The sequence below is a fragment of the Sus scrofa genome, chromosome 14 (assembly GCF_054392235.1).
Source record: "Sus scrofa isolate SSC_HxYL_T2T_F1_AM1 chromosome 14, Sscrofa_HxYL_maternal_Yorkshire_Landrace_v2.0, whole genome shotgun sequence".
NCBI lineage: Eukaryota > Metazoa > Chordata > Mammalia > Artiodactyla > Suidae > Sus > Sus scrofa.
Window position 1 is genome coordinate 33,723,572 of NC_139396.1, and position 22,416 is coordinate 33,745,987.

The 22,416-nt window shown below is 42.8% G+C and overlaps 1 protein-coding gene across 2 annotated transcripts in view; it reads left to right on the forward strand.

Annotated features, from left to right (window-relative positions):
- The window catches only part of EXTL3 (exostosin like glycosyltransferase 3), a 51,997-nt gene extending 30,070 nt beyond the window's left edge, over window positions 1-21,927 (forward strand). The window contains exons 4-5 of one of the 2 annotated variants that reach the window (XR_014828435.1): window positions 3,916-4,605; window positions 4,915-5,594. Coding sequence is in view for 1 of the 2 variants with exons in the window: in XM_021074090.2 (XP_020929749.2) it covers window positions 3,916-4,044; window positions 18,953-19,162 (339 nt within the window). In the remaining variant the exon portion in view is untranslated. Of the gene's footprint in view, window positions 1-3,915; window positions 4,606-4,914; window positions 5,595-18,952 lie in introns of those variants that run through there. The other variant, XM_021074090.2, reaches the window with a different exon arrangement.
- The last annotated feature ends 489 nt before the right edge of the window (window positions 21,928-22,416 follow it).

The following is a 22,416-nucleotide window of genomic DNA, read 5'->3' on the forward strand; positions in this document are numbered from 1 at the left end:
ATATCTTTTGTCCTTCATATATTTCTCATCTCAGTTGGTGGCATCTTGTAAGTCTCCTCATTTAGAACCTTAAAAGTCGTCTTACTGGGAACACTTCGAACCAGCCTAAAAAGTCATTACTCTCATTTTTATTTTTCTTTTTAAAACTTAATGTGTGAAACTGATGTGGTAATCCTATTATTGAGCCTTGTCTTCATGCTTATTTTCCAGATTCGAAGTGGGCTTTAGTTTGACAACGGATTGTGAGTAAGATTAGAGAAGATTTGGCTGAGAAACCACACCTAACAAGGGGTCATTTATTTTCACACTGAGAAAGAGCCGCTGACTTAAGCAGCATCTCCTCATACCATGAAAATTTATTTGTCTTCTGAAAAGTTTACCTTATCAAATTCTCTGATTGCTCTTTAAAAATTATAGCAGTCAGATCCCTTTAGTTTCAAGTATAAAATGATTTACTTAAAACTTTTTTTTTTTTATCCATTTGAAATCTAGAGCAAAGTTTACAGACTAACAGCTGAAGCCTTCTGTGGCTACAGAAATGTTTATTGAGTTCCCTGGTGCTGTCCCATACAGGGCCAGGTCCTAAAAATCCAAGAATTTTGCATAAAGATCTGGACCTCAGTGAAAGATCGGGTCGTAATGGAGCAAGGCTCCTCTCTGTCCACCTGTAGACACATATGTGCTTATTTCTCCCATGACTGTGTTTTTCTTCCACCCGTTTCTTTAAACTGTCGTTTACTTGCCTTTCTTGTTTGGCCCTTGAAAGCAACTTGGTCATCACTAATCTAGAGCAATCAAGTGTTTTTTAATTTGTTTAAATTTTTCAATTTTTAATTTTTTTTTGCTTTTTAGGGCCACACCCACAGCATATGGAGGTTCCCAGGCTAGGGGTCGAATTGGAGCTACAGCTGCCAGCCACAGCCTACAGCAACAGTAGATCCAAGCCGTGTCTGCGACCTACACCACAGTTCACGGCAACACCACATCCTTAACCCACTGAGCAAGGGCAGGGATCGAACCCACAACCTCATGGTTCCTAGTTGGATTTGTTTCTGCTGCACCTCAATGGAAACTCTGAGTTTTTTAATAACAAGTGCCTGACAATAAAAATTTTTGGTGTCTCACAGATATGTATATTTATTTATAAATTATAATATGTATACAACTATACTTACAGACATTTTTATAAGTTTGAGATAAAAATGACATTTTAAAATAATATTTTCACTACATCCTTTTTTCTTTTTTAAACTTTTTTTGTTTTTTTTTTGCTGTACCCTTGGCATGCGGAAGTTCCTGGGCCAGGGATTGGGTCTGTGCCACAGAAGCAGAAATGCTGGATCCTTATTCCACTGAACCACAAGAGAATTTCCTTGACTAAATTCTTGATTTTTAGTGAAAGCAGTATGACTGAATGTGCTGTATTGTTTTTGAAAATCTTAACTTGACACTGTATTATGGCAAGTCAGAGGTCTTTTTCTAAATGAAGCATATTTCCGATACTTGGTTTTAATCACTGTCCCTGGAAGAAATACTTTATTCTCCTGCTTCCTAAGTTGTGATACTTACCCACCAGTTTTGTAGCATTTTGTTGAAATTGGACTAGATTTCCATCTTTGATGATGTCATTCAGTTTTTTTAGCAAACTAATGAGAAGATGTTATGTTTTTATATTTTAGAGTAGGTTCTAAATTCACTGAAACTTTTTGTTTGGAAGATTTTTCTCCCCCAACCCCCCTTTTTTTTTGGCCTCACCTGTGGCGTTTGGCAGTTCCTGGGCCAAGGATTGAATCTGAGCCATAGCTGCAACCTATACCACAGCTGTGGCAACACTGGATCTTTTAACCCACTACACCACAGCAGGAACTCCTCATTTAGAGGATTTTTAAACAGATTACATAATTTTTTTTTTAAGTGATTTTTGACATAATCCCATAACAGTGGAAATGCCTTTAAACATTTGTTTCCATAATGCTTTCTCCATATATTTTTAAGGCAGTTCTGTCTTTTTTCTTGTTATAACATCACCTTTCCCTTCGTAAAGTTATGCATTATATTTAATTAATAAACATTCTCATTAGCATACTAATAACAGCCACTGGTCATTTTGAAGGGTCAACAGATTTTATTTATTTATTTTTTCTTTTTTGGCCACCCCATTGAATGTAGAATTTTCAGGCCAGGGATCAGATCAGAGCTGTAGTTGCAACCTAAACTAGAGCTGCAGCAATGCTGGATCCTCAACCCACTGTGCCAGGCCAGGAATTGAACCTGCATCCCAGCACTCCCAAGGTGTCACTGATCCCATTGTGCCACAGTGGGAACTCCTAAGGGTCAACAGATTTTAATCATCCATCTTTTTGTAAAGTAAAACTGTAACTCATCTTTTAAGTTCATCATTTCTTCAGTACTTTGCCACAGGATAACCAGCAAACCACTTGTGGTACAAAAACTTTGTAGTTGTTATTTTGCTATATAGATTTTACTGTTTAAAGTAATAAAATATACAAATCAGTTTTATTGGACACCTCACCTGTTCATTCATCATCAGCATATTACAACACATCTCAGTTAACACCTGCCCTGTTTTATGGCACTTGCCCATATCTGTGGTATAAATAGTCTTACAATGGCTGAGTGCATATTATCAACATGAGTCACTGAAGATGGAGTTGGAAAGAGATGAGCAGTTATGTGCTGGTTATATAGTGTTTTCACCATACAGATAATAGACATAAATAACCTCAAGATGACGGTGAAGTGTAGTAAATAATTGTAAAATGTAAAATTAAGAAATGATGAGCTTTAAGAGTTCCTGTTGTGGCTCAGTCAGTTAAGAACACGACATACTGTCTATGAGGATGAGGATTAAATCCCCTGGTCTCTGCCAGTGGCTTAAGGATCCAGCATTGCCACAAGCTGAGGTGTAGGTCGCAGATGTGGCTCAGATCTAGTGTTGCTGTGGCTGTGGCATAGCCTGACTGCAGCTCTGATTCGACCCCTAGTCTGGAACTTCCATATGCCACAGGTGTGGCTGTAAAAAGAAAAAAAAAGAAATGATGAGCTTTAGGTATGTATTGGCTTTTAATATATAACTTACTTAATTTTAAGTATATATAATGATATTTTAAATAATGTCCATTTTTCATAATAAGCTCACAAAGTTCCTAGTCTTACAAAACCCTACAAAATTTAGCAGTTGACATTTATCGGCAGGTGTGAGCAGCACACACTCTTAGAGCGCCTTTTAAGAATTTAGGCTTTTAATCTGAGTGAGATGAGAAACCATTGAAGGATTTGGAGTAAAGGAGGGATGTGTTCCATTGAACTTAACGTTTGTTTTAATACGGTTGCTCTGCTGTGCTGAGAATGGAGTGTAGGGAAGAAAGTATGGCAGCAGGGAGAGCATTTAGGAGACTATGGATAATGCAGGCAAAAGATGCTGGTGACTTGGAGCAGAAAGTAGCCGGTGGCAATAGTGAGAAGTGAAGGGCTGAGGGATCAGATGTTTCATGGGTCAGTGGCTTACTGAGGCCTGAGAAGATCACCAGTCTCCTCCTCACTTATTCGTTATTGCCTTTGTCAAAGAGAAAGAGTGCTGTTCATTAGTGTCTGTCCTAGTGTGATAAATCTTTATTTTCTTGTAGAATTAATATGGTGCCACGGAGATTACATGAAATTTTGATTCTCAAAAGGGGCAATAATGGCAGTTTGAATGGGATAACTCTTCATTGCAGAAGATCTGCCTTGCAGGATGTTGAGCATCCCTGCACCCAACTCCCAGTAGTACTTCCAGCGATTGCCACACCCAGCTCCCTACAACACACTTGCCAACAGTCCCATGCATATTTTTGCTGAAAGCCAAAGAACTGTGGCCTCTAACAAAGTATGTGACTCTTTTTCTACCCCTGACAGTATTATGCCTACCTGTATTCTTACGTGATGCCCCAGGCCATCCGAGATATGGTGGATGAATACATCAACTGTGAGGACATTGCCATGAATTTCCTCGTCTCCCACATCACTCGGAAACCCCCCATCAAGGTGAGGCTCCCAATGCTTATAGGACCGAAGTTGCATGCATACTTTATTCACTCATTCTGAAGTAGTGCAGTACGTAACTCTCCAGATCTCAGAGTCCTTATCTGTGAGTGGGGGTCATGACACCACCAACGAAATAGAATCATCTTAGGGTTAAATGAGCTGTTAATACAGGGGCTCTTTACTCCTAAAATGTAAATGGGTAGAATTCAGAGAGTTTGGAACTTGAATGGGAAAAAATAATACATCTTTAATTTTCACAAATCAAGAATTTGAATTTAGCATTTTTATCAGTTATGAAGCAGGCTGTAATTCATAAGTAACTGTGATTTGTTACTACTAGAACTCACACGTTTTTCATGTCTCATTAACTTGTTGCCACATCTTGAGGTATTGTTTATGTTTATTACCTGCTTTGAAATTACAGTGGTTGTTAACTTTCTCCTAGACCTTGTTACTTAGGATAAAATAGTAAAGGGGCACATATATTACTGTATTTCAGTATAATGTATTTCCCTTTGTAATCTCAAGTGTTTGTTTTATGTATTTAAAAGCATTCTAGGAGTTCCCGTCATGGCGCAGTGGTTAACGAATCCGACTAGGAACCATGAGGTTGCGGGTTCGATCCCTGCCCTTGCTCAGTGGGTTAACGATCCGGCGTTGCCGTGAGCTGTGGTGTAGGTTGCAGACGCGGCTCGGATCCCGCGTTGCTGTGGCTCTGGCGTAGGCCGGTGGCTACAGCTCCGATTCAACCCCTAGCCTGGGAACCTCCATATGCCGCGGGAGCAGCCCAAGAAATAGCAACAATAACAACAACAACAACAACAAAAAAGACAAAAGACAAAAAAAAAAAAAAAAAAAAAAGCATTCTAGGGAGAAGTCCACAGACTTCGCCAGATCACCAAGCCAGACTGAGGGTGGTATCCATGACAAAAAAATTTTAGAATTTCTGAGTTAAGGCGTGTAAAGCTCTGAGGGTAGTGCCTGGCACATAACTATTTTGTAAGGTCTTTACTCAAGAGGAGAAGTACCCTCAGAATTCTAGAGATTTGAATTCTGTTTTTGAGTTGCAAAATAGATTTGACCAGAAGAATATACTAATTTCATACTAAGTACACAGAAAGACCAGTTCCATTACCTTCTCTGTCACTGCTGCAGATTCAGGCAAGTGAAAGCTCTTGTGGTAAGGGTTAGGGTAGGGCTGGTAAAGGCCTTGTAACAATTAGTACTAAAGAATCTGTAATTGTAATGTATACATGTAAGGATAACTTGATCCCCTTGCTGTACAGTGGGAAAATTAAAAAAAAAAAAAAAAAAAGAATCTGTCGCTTCAAATTAATAGTATTTGGAGTTCTTGCTGCTGCTCAAGGGGAGCTGCAGCATCTCTGCAGCACCAGAACGCAGGTTCGATCTCAGGTACAGTGGGTTAAAGGATCTGGCCTTGCTATAGCTGCGGCCTTGGTAGCAACTGTGTCTCGGATCTGATCCCTGGCCCTGGAACTCCATTTGCCGCAGATTGGCTAAAAAAAGAAAAAACAAAACAAAACAAAAAACCAAAACCAAATTAATAAAATTATGATTATGCTGTCACTATTTGTTATAGATTCACACCTGATATCTTTAGGTTATTGTCAAAAAGGCGTATTATTTAATTTTATAATAAATTTACCTGCATGGGTGTTATGAATGTTATGAGTAAATAATAATTGGGTGCATATTTCATTCTTCTTACATTTTGAAAGTAAGCTCTAGACTGAGTAACCACTAGCTTGTATTAATAATGATAAACTATATCTTAGTGGTAAGCAAGAGTGGTGTCCATGCAACAAAGCCTAACAGAGGAAAACAGAAAAGCTTTGGAGCCTTATGCATTCTTTATTCCCATTCCAACCTTTTCCCAAGTGTGGCTCAGGGTTATAACTTAACTCCTGATTTCCCCATGGTTTCTTTGATTTCTTAGCCTTCTGCTAAAGCCTCACAAAAGAATAATTAGCAAAATAATACACCAAATTGTGTGGGTTTAACTGTGAATGATAATGATATTTTTATATAAAAAAGCATGCTTTCCAGATACAGTGGTAGATCTGATACTAAACAATGAAAAGTACACTTCTTTGGAAACTTTAAGGTAGGGAGGCAAGAGTCTTAGAAATTAATGATGGGTACAATTTTCTATTTTTTATATATCCTTTCTTGTGTAGTCACGGACTGGACTTCAGCCAAGATACATACTTTCTGTTTATACCTCCCTAGTAGATCAGAAGACATTATCCATGAAAACTTAAAGTATCTGAGTAATTAGGTACCTAATAATACCATCAGTCACCTGAAGTACTCACAGACATGATGAATTTTTCATCATCATTGAAGTGTGTTTGTTATTATTAGGCCAGTGTTTCATTAGTTAAATGTCTCTTCAGTGTAGAGAGTAAGATGGAAATAATGTGTACATGGTATATACATCGTACAAATTTCCCAAGTGAAAACTTGAATAAGTATCCTCTGTGAATTTTCTTGATCTTTTGGAAATATAAGGAGAGTTCAAATCAAAATCAGGATGACTTTTTAAAATCAAAAGCTCAATAAATTGAGCCTATTTTCAAATTCTGAGTTAATTCCTTCAAATTGAGTCCATTTGTTTACTTCATATTATAGAACCAGTTTGAACTAATTATTTTCATTAATTTACCTACTTTTAGTATTATCAGATATATACTATTTTATGTAATAAAATAGTAATTATTTTTTGCTTTAAATACTTCAACTTTTCACTGTCCCTTCCCTTGTTATAATTAGGAAGGTGTGACTGTTTTATATGATAGCAGTATTTTAATAATGTTAATATCCTAACAGTATTGACTAAATAAACAACAGGGAGTTAATTTCATATTATTGTTTGAATAATGTACTGTTATCTTCTTGAGGAAGAGAAAAATACAGAATGTAAATAGGTTTCATACAGAATAAAGGATTAAAAAGTTACAAAGAGGAGTTCCCACTGTGGCGCAATGGGATCAGCATCTTGAGAGTGCTGGGTCACAGGTTCGATCCCTGGCCTGGCACAGTGGGTTAAGGCTCCAGCATTGCCACAGCTGCGGCTTAGGTCACAACTGTGGCTTGGCTCTGATCCCTGGCCTGGGAACTCCATATGCTGTGGTCAGCACCCCCCCCCCCGCCCCCGCAAAAGTCACCAAGAAAACATTGAGAAGATAGATAGCTTAGGGCATAAGGAAGCAGAGAGAGGATTCATAAGTAAGTGCCTTAATATTAATGTTGCGTAAGTTCTCAATATCTATTAGGGATTTTCCTTAGCATTACTGAGCATAACCTCTCTTAGTCCAACTGAGTTACCCGGAATGTTCCCATGTGAAATACTCATGATACTGCTTAAGTAAATGTTCACACTTCAGTTTATAGTATAGTTGTTACTTTATTCTTCTTAATTTTTGTATGTTTTATTATGTAAAGTATAAACATATATTTAACTACATACACTGGGGTTTGCAGTCTCAAAGTTTTTTACTGATGAGTTACATAATTAAAAATACTTATTTGGAAACTACTGCTTCAGTGAAAACAACAGTATAAAATAACTTCTTTGTGCCACAGTGGAGTCATTTGCAGGTTAGGGGGTGTTTCCCCCGGAGGTTGAGTGCTGGCATCCGAGATGAGGAAGATTTTTAGGTACAGGGAGAATACTTGATGTAGATGCTGTTTAATTAAATTGTTGACATCCGTCTCCTGCTTCTGTGAAAGCTGTGGGAAGAGTAGTAAGTCACTGGTTGTTGACTGTAAACCAAAAGGGCTCTACAGAGCTGCTGGTGAGCAGGAGGCAAAGAAGGGGACTGGTGGTTATGTGAGGGTTATGACTTCCTCAGCGTTTTGGCTCTGAGGTGACTGTCCCTGGGAGCCCTGGCCTGTGATTATGATCCTTCCTCAATTTCAGCTCCAGAAATCTGGCTTCTTCTTCTTTTTTTTTTTTTTTTTTTTTCTTTTTTCTTTTTTTGTCTTTTTAGGGCCGCACCCTCGGCAAATGGAGGTTCCCAGTCTAGGGGTCGAATCAGAGCTGTAGCTGCTGGCCTACACCACAGTCATAGCAATGCTACATCTGACTTCTGCCTGCGGCCTGTACCACAGTTCACGGCAATGCTGGATCCTTAACCCACTGAATGAGGCTGGGGATCGAACTCCCATCCTCATGGGTACTAGTTGGATTTGTTTCTGCTGTGCCACGATGGGAACTCCTCCAAAGACTTGACTTTTGATGGCCGATATTGGCTGTATGTGATGATTGCTTTTTAGCCACAGTGAACATGATGGGCCATTCAATTTTTTTTTCTTAATTTATAATAATAAAAATAACTTTAAAATTATTCAGGAAAAGATAGTCATATTCATAAAGAAAAAAGAACAAGCAAATTTGAAAGACCTAAATAGAACAATTGGAAATGAAAATTATAGTTATTAAAATGAAAATCTCTGTGAATGGGATAAAAAGATAAGATATAGCTAAAGAAAAAAATTAATGATCTTGAAGGTAAATCTGAAGAAATTTCTGATGAAGTATTGAGTTATAAGGAGATGGAAAAATAAGAGCAGTTAAGAGACATGGAGGCTATAAGGAGAAAGTCTTAACACAAAATCAAGGATGGGCAATCTTGAAAAATATGAGAATTTCCAGACCATTGAGAGCATGAATACTACAGCAAACATTACACTTAATCATGAAAGATCCCCATTCAAGGAAGTTCCCCTGTGGTGCAGCAGGTTAAGAGTCCAGCATTGCCAGAGCTGTGCACAGGTTACAAATGCAGCACGAATTGATCTCTGGCCCAGGAACCTCTACATGCCACGAGTGTGTATGTAGAGGTTTCTGGGGGGAAAAAAAGTTAAAGAAGATCCTCATTCAAGTCCATAGTAAGATAAGGTTAAATAAATGGAAATAGAGACCACATCCACATTCATATCATCAAGATACTGGTTTTCCCCAAATCAAAATGTCAGTGTTATTCTAATCAAAATCCTGTTAAGATACTTGATTTGGTTTAATTTGGTTTGGAACTTGACAGACAGATCCTCAAATTTGTATTAAAAGGCAAAAGAGGAGTTCCCGTCGTGGCACAGTGGTTAACGAATCTAATGAATCCGACTAGGAACCATGAGGTTGCGGGTTCGGTCCCTGCCCTTGCTCAGTGGGTTGACAATCCGGCGTTGCCGTGAGCTGTGGTGTAGGTTGCAGACGCGGCTCGGATCCCGAGTTGCTGTGGCTCTGGCGTAGGCTGGTGGCTACAGCTCCGATTCAACCCCTAGCCTGGGAACCTCCATATGCCGCGGGAGCGGCCCAAGAAATAGCAACAACAACAACAACAAAAAAGACCAAAAAAAAAAAAAAAAAAAAAGACAAAAGACCAGAAAAGCCAAGACGCTAGTGAAGAAGATGGGAACTTGCCTCATCAGAAATCATGACAGAGTCATAAAATACATGATTAGGACCAGGTAATATTGGCACAGGGCTTGACAGATAAACCAGTGGTACAGAGCAGAGTCCAGACACAGACCCACACCTCTGTGGAAGCTTGGTATATGATAAAGGTGGCATCTACAAATGCTGGGATGATTGGTTTTCTATATATAAAAAAAAATACACCTCTTACCATACACAAAGTAAAATTCCAGATGGATTAATAAACCAAGTGTGAATATCAAGATTTAAAACTTCTAATGAAAAGTTCAGAAGTATTTTTGTCATTATAGACAGAGAAATATATTAAGAAACAAGTGCAAAATATAGAGGAAAAGATTGATTGGCTTGAATATATTAAAATTCAAAACTTTGTTCAACATAACTGTGCCCACAGATTGTGACATTTATAGTGCCAATAAGTGACAATAACCAGAATAAGGAATTTCCAAATGAGAAAAAAGAACTCCATATGTTAGTTGAGTATATAAAAAAGTAGTTTGATGAAATGGAAACCCAGAGGACTAATAAACATGTGATTATTACCTGCTGTAATAATCAGGGAAATGTAAGTTTAAACAATGGGATGTAGTTTATACCCATCAAATGGACAAAATTGACAGTGTAATAGTACCAAATGTTAGTAAGGATGTATAGAAATTGCGGATGTTGTACAGGGCTGGTGGTCATGTATATTGGGACATCTAATTTGAAGAAAGTTTGGTTTTATCAAGTATAATTGAAGGTCATGTTCCCCATGACCTAGCAGGAAAGGAAGGAGGGAGGGAGGCACAATTTGTAATGTTTTGTTTCTTTAAAAAAAGACAGAGGAAGAAAAATATGTATGTAATCTGAAACAGAGCAAAATGTCAATATTCGGCAAAACCACTGGGTTTGCTTATTTGTTATATTCTTCTTTTTATTTTTTATTTTTTATTTTTTTTTGTCTTTTTGCCATTTCTTGAGCCGCTCCCGTGGCATATGGGGAGCCTCCCAGGCTAGGGGTCGAATCAGAGCTGTGGCCACCAGCCTACACCAGAGCCACAGCAACATGGGATCTGAGCCATGTCTGCAACACACACCACAGCTCACAGCAATGCGGAATCCTTAACCCACTGAGCAAGGCCAGGGATCGAACCCACTGTGCCACGACAGGAACTCCTGCATTTAGCTTTTAAAAAACTCAATCTGTGAGCGTAGTCAATGTTGATACTTGTAACCATAGTTTACTAATTTTCATTGCCCCAAAGTCCTAAAGATGCTGTCCTTCTAAAAGCTTTAGGTTTTGCCTTCTTGTGTCGAAATCATTAATCCTTCTGGAAGTGATGTTTGTGTATGATATGAGATAAAGTTCCAGTTTCATTTTTGTCTCATCAGTAGTGTTCATTGCATACTTAGTTCATCTATATTCTGTGATCTGCAGTGCTGGTCTGTCATTGATCAAATGTACATGGGTATGTTTGAGGATTTTTTTTTTTTTTTTTTGGTCTTTTGTATTTTTAGGACTGCACCTGTGACATGTGGAGGTTCCCAGGCTAGGGGTCCAATAGGAGCTGTAGCTGTTGCTGCTGACCTACACCACAGCCACAGCAGCGCCAGATCTGAGTCACTTCTGTGACCTACACCACAGCTCATGACAACGCCGGGTGCTTAACTCACTGAGTGAGGCCAGGGATCGAACCCACAACCTCATGGTGCCTAGTCAGATTTGTTTCCACTGTGCCATGGAAAATCCTGTTTAAGGATTCTTTATTCTGGTCTTTTGGTCCAATTTGTTCATGTGCCAAAACCACATTAATCGTCATGTCTTCAGAATTATTTTTTTATATCCACTAAGACAAATCGTCTCTACCTTAATCTTGTACTTCAGGAATGTCTTGCCTATTCTCGGCCCTTTCTTCTCCCACATAAATTTTGGGATCATAAGCTTGTCAAGACAGACATACACACACAGAATTGGGATTTTGATAGAATAGGTGAAATGGGGAAAATTGATATCTTTAAAAATAGTGAATACTAGGAGTTCCTGTGGTGGCGCAGTGGTTAACGAATCCGACTGGGAACTATGAGGTTGTGGGTTCGATCCCTGGCCTTGCTCAGTGGGTTAAGGTCCCGAGTTGCAGTGAGCTGTGGTGTAGGTTGCAGCTCAGCTCGGATCCCGGGAACAGGCCTAGAAATGGCAAAAAAGACAAAAACAAAACAAAAATATTGAATACTATATAAAGCTACAAAGTTCCAGAATAATTTTCTAATAGAGGTCTTTGACGTCTTTTGTTAGATTTATTTCTAGGTACTCTATATATTTTGTTATTATAAATGGTTATTTTCCAAAAATTGTATTTTATTTCATTGTTATAATACAGAACTATTTCTTTTTGTTTCTTATATCTAGGAAACTTGCTAAAACTTTTAAAATTTTGATTGATAGAGGGTTTTTAAAAATTGAAATATAGGAGTTCCCGTCGTGGCGCAGTGGTTAACGAATCCGACTAGGAACCATGAGGTTGCAGGTTCGGTCCCTGCCCTTGCTCAGTGGGTTAACGATCCGGCGTTGCCGTGAGCTGTGGTGTAGGTTGCAGACGCGGCTCAGATCCTGCGTTGCTGTGGCTCTGGCGTAGACCGGTGGCTACAGCTCCGATTCAACCCCTAGCCTGGGAACCTCCATATGCCGCAGGAGCGGCCCAAGAAATAGCAACAACAACAACAACAACAACAACAAAAAAAGACAAAAGACAAAAAAAAAAAAAAAAATTGAAATATAGTTGATATACAATGTTGTGTTAGTTTCAGGTGTACAGCAAAATGCTTTATTTATACAATACGGGTTTTCTATATTGACTGTCATATATTCCTCATACAGAGAACTGTTTTATTTCTTCCTTTCCAACCCTCAAAAGCCATTTTATTTTTTCTCACTGTTGTAGCCAGGTCCTATGATACAGCATTGAATAGAAATGGTGACAAGGGGTTATCTTGGTTTTATTTCTGATTTTAAAGGAATGCTTTAAATAATATGCTATTAGATGTGATATTTGCTTTACCTTTTAGGGTATTGAAGTTTCTTTCGATTCCTGGTTTTCTAAGAATATTATGAATGATTGTCTAATATTATCAAGTGCATTTCCAATTATCCATTGTCTTTGATCTCTTATGTTAGCATTCATACTTTCTTTGGATAAACACATTTGGTCACAATCCTTTTCATAAATAAATTTCTGGATTTGGTTTTCTAGTATTTTGTTTAGAATACCTGAATCAGTGTTCATGAGTAAGTGAGCCTATAATTTTTCCTACTAATATTATTTATTTCTTGTTTTGGTATAAAAATTGTAACGAGTTTCATTATATGAGTTAGGCCATGTTCTCCCCACTTTTTTTTTTTTTTCTGTTTTATGGCAGAATGTTTGCACAATTAGAATTATCTTTTCCAGAAGACTTGGTAGAACTCAACTTTGCTATCTTTTGGGGCTTTGCATACCCTTTTGGGAAGGTACTAAACTGCAGATTCAGTTTCTTTAGTGGCTACAGAAATTCTTTAGCAGTTGCAGAAATTTCTTGGAGTTCCTGTTGTGGCACAGTGCTTAACGAATCCGACTAGGAACCATGAGGTTGCAGGTTCTATCCCTGGCCTTGCTCAGTGGGTTAAGGATCCGATGTTGCCGTGAGCTGTGGTGTAAGTTGCAGATGTGGCTCGGATCCCGCATTGCTGTGGTTCAGGCGTAGGCTGGCGGCTGTAGCTCCAATTCGACCCCTAGCCTGGGAACCTCCATATGCCGTGGAAGCGGCCCTAGAAAAGGCAAAAAGACTGAAAAAAAAAGAAAACAAAAGAAAAGAAATTTCTTTATTTATCGTTTTTCAAACTTTTAAATTGTGAAATATAATGCTCATGTAAACAACCCATTAAACATGGGGCGTCAGGACCCCGGAAGCTCCTGCAGTCACAACCCCCAGCCCTTCCCAATCACAACCTCCTTCCTCATCCCCCATTTTAATTGGTGTTGTGGGTTGAATAGTGTCCCCCACCCCCACCCCCCGCAAAATGTACGTGTGAGTCCTGACCCTAGAACCTGTGAATGTAATCTTAATTGTAAGTAGTGTCTTCGCACATGTATTCAAGTTGAAATGAAGCCAGAATGGAGTAGGGTGAGCCCTTACAGGACATATATGGCTGGTGTCCGGATAGGAGACATGGAGACAGACCCAGAGACAGACGCACAGGGAGAACCCTGTGTGGTGGTGGAGGAAGAGCTCTGAGTTCCATGTGTATGAGCCAGTGAGCCCCAGAGAGAAAGGCGTAGAACCCGTTTCCCCGGAGTCTTCAGGGAGCACTTCACCCTGCCAACTCCTTGATTTCTGACTTCCAACTTCCAGGGCTCCGAAACACTGCACACTTAAACAGAAGGGGACAGAGACAGGATGAAATGAAGGAGAGCTGTCAAACTCTTGGGGTTCCACCAGCCAGGAAATGGGATGGCAGAGCTAATTGGCTGCTAATGTGCTATTTACTTCAGGTGATGGGAAGAATGGCTCTGCCAGCCAAGCTGCAGCTGTCACCAAGGGCCCAGAGCCAGAACCACCATCTCCTTGGTTCTATAGGGCAAGGCTACCTCCTCTGGGCTGCTGCCTCCACAGCCCAGGAGGACAGAGAGGGTTACTCTCAGGTCTTGGATTCTAATGGGATTTGCTCTGCTGGGTTTTGGACTTGTTTAGGACCCATGGCCCCCTTTTCTCTTCTGTTTCTCTCTTTTGAAATGGAATGTCTGTCATGTGCATGTCCCACCATTGTATTATTGGGGTAGATAATTTGTTCTCTGGGTTTTTACCTGTCCACAGATGGAGAGGGATTTTCTCCCGGGATGGACCATATCCAGAGTCTTCATCATATCCAGTTTAGGTGATTTAGATGAGATTTGGGCCTTTCTGGGTTGATTATATTTAGATGAGATTTGGGACTTAGTGTTGATCCTAGAGTGAGTTAAGATTTTTAAGACATGCTGGGATGAATATACTTTGCATGGGGGAAGGACATAAAAGGTTGGAGGCCAGAGAGCAGCCTGTTTATTGTGACCTCCCAAAAGATATGTTCAAGTCCTAACCCCTGTTACTTTGAATGTGACCTTATTTGGCAGTAGGGTCTTTGCAGATATAATCAAGTTGAGATGAAGTTGTAGCACAGTAGGTCATACTCAGCCAGTGTGACTGTTGTCCTTATAAGAAGAGACACAGACACTGAGGGAGGGATGCAGAGGGTGGGGTGATGGACCTACAAGCCAAGGACTGCTGGCAGCACAGGAAGCAAGGGTAAGGCATGGAACGGATTGTGTCCTAGAGCCTTCAGAGAGGCTGACGCCTTGATTTCAGACTGCATTCTCCAGAACTGTAGGGGAAAAGTTTCTGGTTTTTTGTTTTTGTTTTTCTTGTTGTTTTGGCCACACCCGCAGCATGTGGAAGTTTCTGGGCCAGGGATCAAACCTGTGCCATAGTTGTGACCTGTACCACCGCTGCAGCAGTGCTGGATCCTTAACCCTGCTGTGCCTCAAAGGGCTTCCAAATGACTGTTTTTTTTAAGTCACTGAATTTGTGGTAATTTGTTAGAGCAGTCCTGGGAAATGAGTGCAGTTCCAGTCATGTCCCAGTCATGTCTTTAGTGGTATACACGTCGCTGTTTTTCTTTATACTTTTATCACCTAAGTATGCATCCCTAAATACTCTGGCTTACCTTTCAAATAAACTTTTTATATTAAAACAGATTGATTTTGGAGTTCCCGTTGTGGCTCAGCAGTAATGAACCTGACTTGTATCCATGAAGATTTGGGTTCAATCCCTGGCCTCACTCTGTGGGTTAAGGATTCAGCGTTGCCATGAGCTGTGGTGTAGGTTGCAGATGCGGCTCAGATCCCGAGTTACTGTGGCTCTGGTAGAGACCAGCAGCTGCAGCTCTGATTCGACCCCTAGCCTGGGAACCTCCATATGCCACGGGTGCGGCCCTAAAAAACTTAGATTGATTTATAGAGAAGTTGTGAAGACAGCACAGAATTCCCATATATCCCCATACAATTTCCCCTGTTAAGTAATATCTTATATCAGCATGATTCGTTTGTCCTAATTAATGAATCAGTATTGATACATTTTACTTTACCAAAATTTATCCTTTATTCAGATTTCCTTAAGTTTTTCCTCAGTCTTTTTTAAACTAGAATGATCAGGTAGCAGAATAATACAAAATACAACACAGAGCCATATGTGAGAAAACTATGCCCTCAAGCCTAGGGTTGGGAACTCTTAGTTCCCTTATTCTTCCAGAGCATCTCCCTGCTGACCCTGTGTAGGGCACAGGGCACAGGCCACACTCATGGAAAGAAGCCAGACAAGTTCCACCTATTCCTGATGAGCCCTTAAGAGAGAGATGCTCTCTGCAAAGGCCCTCACCTGACAGGTACCGCTGGCCCACAGAGAGCTTGGCTGTATAGTTCCTCTGCGGCTGAGACACAGGAAAGCCCTGGACCAATCTCTGACCTTCAGTTCCCTTCTCCAGATTCCCACTAACTGCAGAGGTAGGGGAATAAGACTGCCTTCGCACCACTGTTTGGTCTTTGGTAAACAAGGACAAATACAAAACATGTTCCACAAGGGGGCTTGAGCAGACCTGGGCAGAGCAGGTGACAGATTCCAAAGGCCCATTTAGAGCCCAGCACAGAAGGAGACTGAGGGGCATGTGGGGAAATGTGTGTGTTCTGCTGACCTGGCCTGATTGGTCCACCTCCTCCCAGATTTCTGCATCTGCCCTCCTGCCCCCGAGCGCTCACCTCTCTATGCCTACACCTCCCAGCTAGAGCAATAGGGAGCGTTAAACCCTGAGAACCTAAGTCTCTTCCACTCCGCCTCCCCAGGAATCAGGCAACTCAGAGCCCGTGCCGGGTCCCTGGGGGCAGAGGGTGAGGCTCGGGGCAGGAAGGAGAATGACAGCTGTTTTCTGTTCCAGGATCAGTTTTGAACTTTGTATAAGTGAAATCATACAGTGTCTCTTTCCATATCTCTTAATCTTGCTTTTATGTTTCTTTAATGTTTTTTTTCGAATATATTCCGTTCTGGGTAATAATTTGAGTACACTTTTCATGACTAATTTTCTTCTTCACCATCCATTGAGTATCTGATTTAATTCAGTATTTTTCCTTCCAGTTTTATTGTGATGCATTTGACAAGCAGCAATGTATAAGTTTAAGGTGTGTAGCATAGTGATTTGGCTTAAAACCATCATGAGATGATTACCACAGTAAGTTTAATATACTTTGCATTTCTCTCATTCTTTTTTTCTTTTCATATCCGCTAGCACTTTTGTGATAGTCTTTTTTCATCAAACTTTGAATAATCTTTTAAAATTTTATCGTACATATGATACACATTTATTGTTGTAAGTCACTGTCTGATAATCCTGCTGCTTTGCAGTATTTAAGGGATCTGATTTCATTGTTTGTTTCTGCAGATCTTCCTTCATTTGTCTCATCTGCTTTTTTTTTTTTTTTTTTTTTTTTTTTTACCATTTCTTGGGCCGCCCCTATGGCATGTGAAGTTTCCCGGGCTAGGGGTCCAATCGGAGCTGTAGCTGCCAGCCTACGCCAGAGCCACAGCAACGTGGGATCCGAGCCGCGTCTGCAACCTACACCACAGCTCACGGCAACACCGGATCGTTAACCCACGGAGCAAGGGCAGGTATCAAACCCGCAACCTCATGGTTCCTAGTCGGATTCGTTAACCACTGCGCCACGACGGGAACTCCTCATCTGTTTTTTTAATGATTGATTGTGAGATCGTATTCTTTGGGGTTTCACTTTTTTTTTTTTTTTGTCTTTTTGCCATTTCTTGGGCCGCTCCCACGGCATATGTTGATTCCCAGGCTAGGGGTCGAATCGGAGCTGTAGCCACCAGCCTACACCAGAGCCACAGCAACTCGGGATCCGAGCCGCGTCTGCAACCTACACCACAGCTCATGGCAACGCCGGATCATTAACCCACTGAGCAAGGGCAGGGACCGAACCTGCAACCTCATGGTTCCTAGTCGGATTCGTTAACCACTGCACCACGACAGGAACTCCATTTCACTTCTTTGAGGCCTGAGTTTTCACATGGCAGGGATTGCACTTGCTTCTTCCATGGGCCTGGGCTCACTAGCTACTTGAGACCTGTTAAATTAGCATGTTGGGGCTTTTCAGGCCACACAGGTGACATAAACTCTAGCCTCAGATGTGTGAGGGCCAGCGTGTGGGTATAAATTGCCAGAGGTGATGTTTCTGCCTCCACTTGGAGCTCAGACTGAGAAGGAAACGTTGCCTCACCATCTCTCGTTGTGGGGCTTCCTCCTGTGTGCACACAGCCTTTGGCTCCCAGGGTTTCAAAAAGTCTCCAGTCTCATGGAGAACAGACTTGTGCTTGCCGAGGGGGAGGGTGTGGCATGGACTGGGAATTTGGAGTTAATAGATGCAAACTGTTGCCTTTGGAATGGATAAGCAATGAGATCCTGCTGTGTAGCACTGGGAATTATGCCTAGTCACTTATGATGGAGAAATGATAATGTGAGAAAAAAGAATGTATACATGTATGTGTAACTGGGTCACTTTGCCGTACAGTAGCAAATTGACAGAACACTGTAAACTGGCTATAATGGAAAAAATAAAAATCATTATAAAATAAAATTTAAAAAAGAAAAGAAAGTCTTCAATCTGATTGCGTGACTATTCCCTCCCCGGCCTCTTAAAAACCAAAGCTCTTGTCTGTTTCCCAGGATTTGGGCCTTTTCATTACTTTGGCCTCTGAGGATTTCATTTCTTTCATTATATTTCATTTCATTGTTTTCATTATAAGCTCATCCATATACTTAAAGAGATGGTTTCTGTATTTTATCCTGCATATTCAGGGAATCTGGGGCGAGAGGGGTTTGTGAAATCTGCCATGTATTGATGCTGAGGCTGATATATTATTCCACATACTTTTCTAATTGCTTGAAATTTCATCATCATAACAACTACTAAATTATAATATGACCACTTTCCCATGTCTGAAAACATAGCTTTCTTAAACACTTTTTTTAATGGATATATCCTATTTTATCATTATTTAAATAGTCTCTTTTTGATGGGTAGTTTTCCAGAATTTTGCTATTAAAAATGTTGATGAACTTTATACCTACATCTTGCTATGCAGCCAAGACAGATACTAGAAGTAGAGTTACTGAGATGAGTGACTTTAACATTTTACGCTTTGGTATCTTACCTATGGGCCATTAGGAGAGCTCGTCCTTACATTGTAGATATACGTGTGGCAGGAAGAGAGCCCTGGGCTTGGCTCCTGACTTGCTCCATGAGTGAGGGCAGCTGTGGGGTTGCTTGGTGAAGCTGTGGGGTCTCTCTCGTGTCAGCACCCATAACTCACACTCTGTCTCTTCTCTGCTCCCAGGTGACCTCACGGTGGACGTTCAGATGTCCAGGCTGCCCCCAGGCTCTGTCACACGACGACTCGCACTTCCATGAGCGGCACAAGTGTATCAACTTCTTTGTCAAAGTGTACGGCTACATGCCCCTTCTGTACACGCAATTCCGGGTGGACTCTGTGCTCTTCAAGACCCGCCTGCCCCACGACAAGACCAAGTGCTTCAAGTTCATCTAGGAGCCTTGCACGTGTAGGGAGAGGATGAGCAGAGTGAGGGAGGCGGCTCCTGAGGTCCCCAGACACTGCAGGACCTCGGGGGTGCCCAAGGGGCCGGGGGGATGGCCCAGACCCTCTGCTGGGAGGAAGGGAGAGCCGCCTTTCTCTCGAAGTCGGCCACACTGGGCCCGGAACCCTGGTCCAGGACACCGGGGTTCCCCACACAGGGCACTGATGATAGCTTACACTGAGGACCACGGGGACTCTGGAGAGTCACTCACGCAGTTCATAAGCCCAGGAGAGCTGGTTTGTGGTTTTTCAATTCACTAACCGCTATTATTATTATTATTTAAAAAGGAAAAGTTTCAGATTTGCCATTCAAGGCTTATTTATATAGTGTGTGTAGATATACATATGTGTGTGTATATATGTATGTGCATGTGTGTATATATATATATATATATATACGTGCACACACACACATATACATCTATATATACTCGAGGGGAAGTTTGATATTTCTGCCCCTCTCACTGCGTGGTCTGTGTTTTGGCGGAGATGGATCCTGGCCTTGTGGTATCTGGCTCATCCTCACAGGTCACCTCTGTCCTCCCCAGGGGCCTCTGTGCGCAGAAACAGAAAAGGGTGGCGGGGCCCCCTTACGGGTCTGGCACCAGATAAGACACGTCGGCTCGTTCCTCCGCCCTTTCTGTGCCAACCAGCGCTGTGTAGCTCAGCTTGTCCTCTCGCTCCAGGACTCACTGGGACACCTGCACCCTTGGGGGCAGCTGAGCTTCCCCGTGTGTGGGGCTTGGTGGGTTTGAGGGCCCACCCAGCCTCTCCCCTGTTGGAGAGCGAAGACTGAGGAAGGACCGAGACCTGCGGAGAGACCCCCCCGCCAGACAGCTCTTTTTGTTCAACCTTCCTTTTAAAGACATTGCTGTGCTTTGGCTGCAGACTTTGCTGAAGGTCTCTGGGTAAGAGAACAGAAGCCTGGCGGGCTGCACTTGACGTGTGGTCTGAGTGGTTGCAGGTCGGCCTACTCTGAACAAGCGCAGAACAAGTGAGCATCCTTTGTGGTCCCCACCCGGCTGGCCGGGCAGTCTCTCAGCAAGGCACCTGCCTTGGGATGATAAGTTGGTGAAATTCACCTCCCCCCCACCCCTCTCTGGACCTCCATCCTGTAGCCATTGGGTCCCTAACGCTGGGTTGGTTCCAAGACCCCATGAGGTTTGGTGTGTAGCAGCTCGATGGGAGGACAGGATTTTTGAGGTGACGTCAAATCCAGCCTGAAACTGAACAGGCGTTCACACCCCACCCACATGACCACTTTCCACTCGGGGTTTCAATCCTGTTCACTGGGCTGAAAAAGAAGTAAGCTAATTTCTAAAAATTATTTGGTGGTGGCAGCAGTAGGGGAACCAAAGAAGGTATTAGTGGCGTTTGGCAGGGATTTAGCCCATGACCTCTACCGTATTTCTGGACCCTACTCTCCTCCAGTGAAGTTGGGTCCAGGAGGTTCCCCACAACTGACTGAACGAAAGCTCAGGTCTGTCCTGGGCACGCACATGCCTTAACCAGCCCCACCTTCCCCGGCCCTCGACGTGCTGTGCTCCTCCCGGGGCTGCAGCCTCCCTGAGCTGCCTGCACCAGATGGGTTCTCTACAAGTATCATTTTGAAGCCAGGCTCTGTCCTGTAGCTAAAACCGCCTGTAGGGCCACTTAGCCTAAGGGACTCTCCCCGTGAGCAGACGGGGACCAGGACTCTGTCTTCCAGACTTTGTCCCCCTGGCGTCTTCTAGTTCCTCTGCTGATGTGGCTCCTTGCTGCTGCTCAGCAACCAGCCAAGGGGTCCAGGCCCCTGCATCCTAACTACCCTTCCTTCAACTGTGGACTTTCTTCCTTTTAGCAGTAGCCTTCTTCCCTTTGGGAAGCCAAAGAGTGTGGTGTTTTGAGCTATATATGTGGCTGCTATTTTTATCTTGTCTCTCTTAATGTGAGGAATCCCTAGACTGCCTCTGATGGGCCTGGCAGGGACCAGCAGGCCGGGCCCTGCGGTGGAGCACTGGTGGAGTGTCTGAGAGGATGGATGACATCACAGGGACAAGCAGGACCTGAATGGGACACTGACTTGAGGGACTCTGGCGGGCAGGCTCCAGTGGACACTGGCCCTGTTCTTAAAGGACACTTGTCACAGCAGGGAGGCAGGGCACTCCAAGCTTTCAGGAGCTTGGTTAGGTGCCCAGAGGACTTGCTTTATAGGGTGGAGCCGAGAGAGGCCCAGGTCCAGGCTTAGAACGCCTTTAATGCTGATCAGTCACTGTGGGAACCCATATGTCATCTGTGCCACCTTATTGACTCACCTGGGGACGAGCCCCCAAATGCTCGTGGGCTTCCTCACTGTCCCACTAACACCTGTTGCCGCCGTTGCTCCCAGGGCCCAGCGCATGCGCGCCCTCTAGCTGGCCACTCTGCTCTTCACTGAGAGAGGCGCCCGCATGAGGGGGAGCTTCCCCAAGGTGCTCAGCAGCATTCTGAGCTTCTGCACCCGTGCACTGGTCCTCTGTCGGTGCAGGCCAAGCACTGAAGCAGCAGGTCCTTTCCAGGCGCCGCCTGCCTGTGCGTGTGCTCGGGGAGCTCCTGTTGGCAGCAGCGACGTTCAGAAGGGGGGAGCTCTCTGATACCCATGCCATGTCCACCCACCCCACCCACCCCTTTCCCAGTCATGAGCACAATGGTCTTACGTTGGATTTTTTGTAAAAAATAAAATGGAGACTTTAACTCAAGCGGCTTGGAGGTCTTATATGATTTTCCTCTGCAGGATGGGAGAGTGACCCACGGGAAGGTGCCTGCCTGGTTCCAGGAGCTACCAGTGCATGGTCAGAGGCCCTTCCCAGCACAACCGTGGGCTGTGATCTGGTCTTGGAGCAGCCTATGTGCCTGAACCTGCGTGTGATCTGGTCTTGGAGCAGCCTATGTGTCTGAACCCGTGTGATGCTGTCAGTGAGCTCGGACTTGACTGCGTCCTTTCTGGGACCAGTCCTTTGATTACACAGAGAGGAACTGGGGTATAACTGAAGTGGCCTGAGTGGGATGTGGGATGGCATGGGGCATGTGTACACCATCTTTGCTTTTCCATGGCAGCTGTGTGTGTGTGATGTGGTGTCAGGGAGCTCAGGTGCCTGTGTTCCCAGCCCAGAGAAGGAGAGCTGGCTCAGAAGGCCATTCGGCCTAGAGGTTGTTGTGCTGGCTTAGGAAGAGTCACTGAGAGCTCC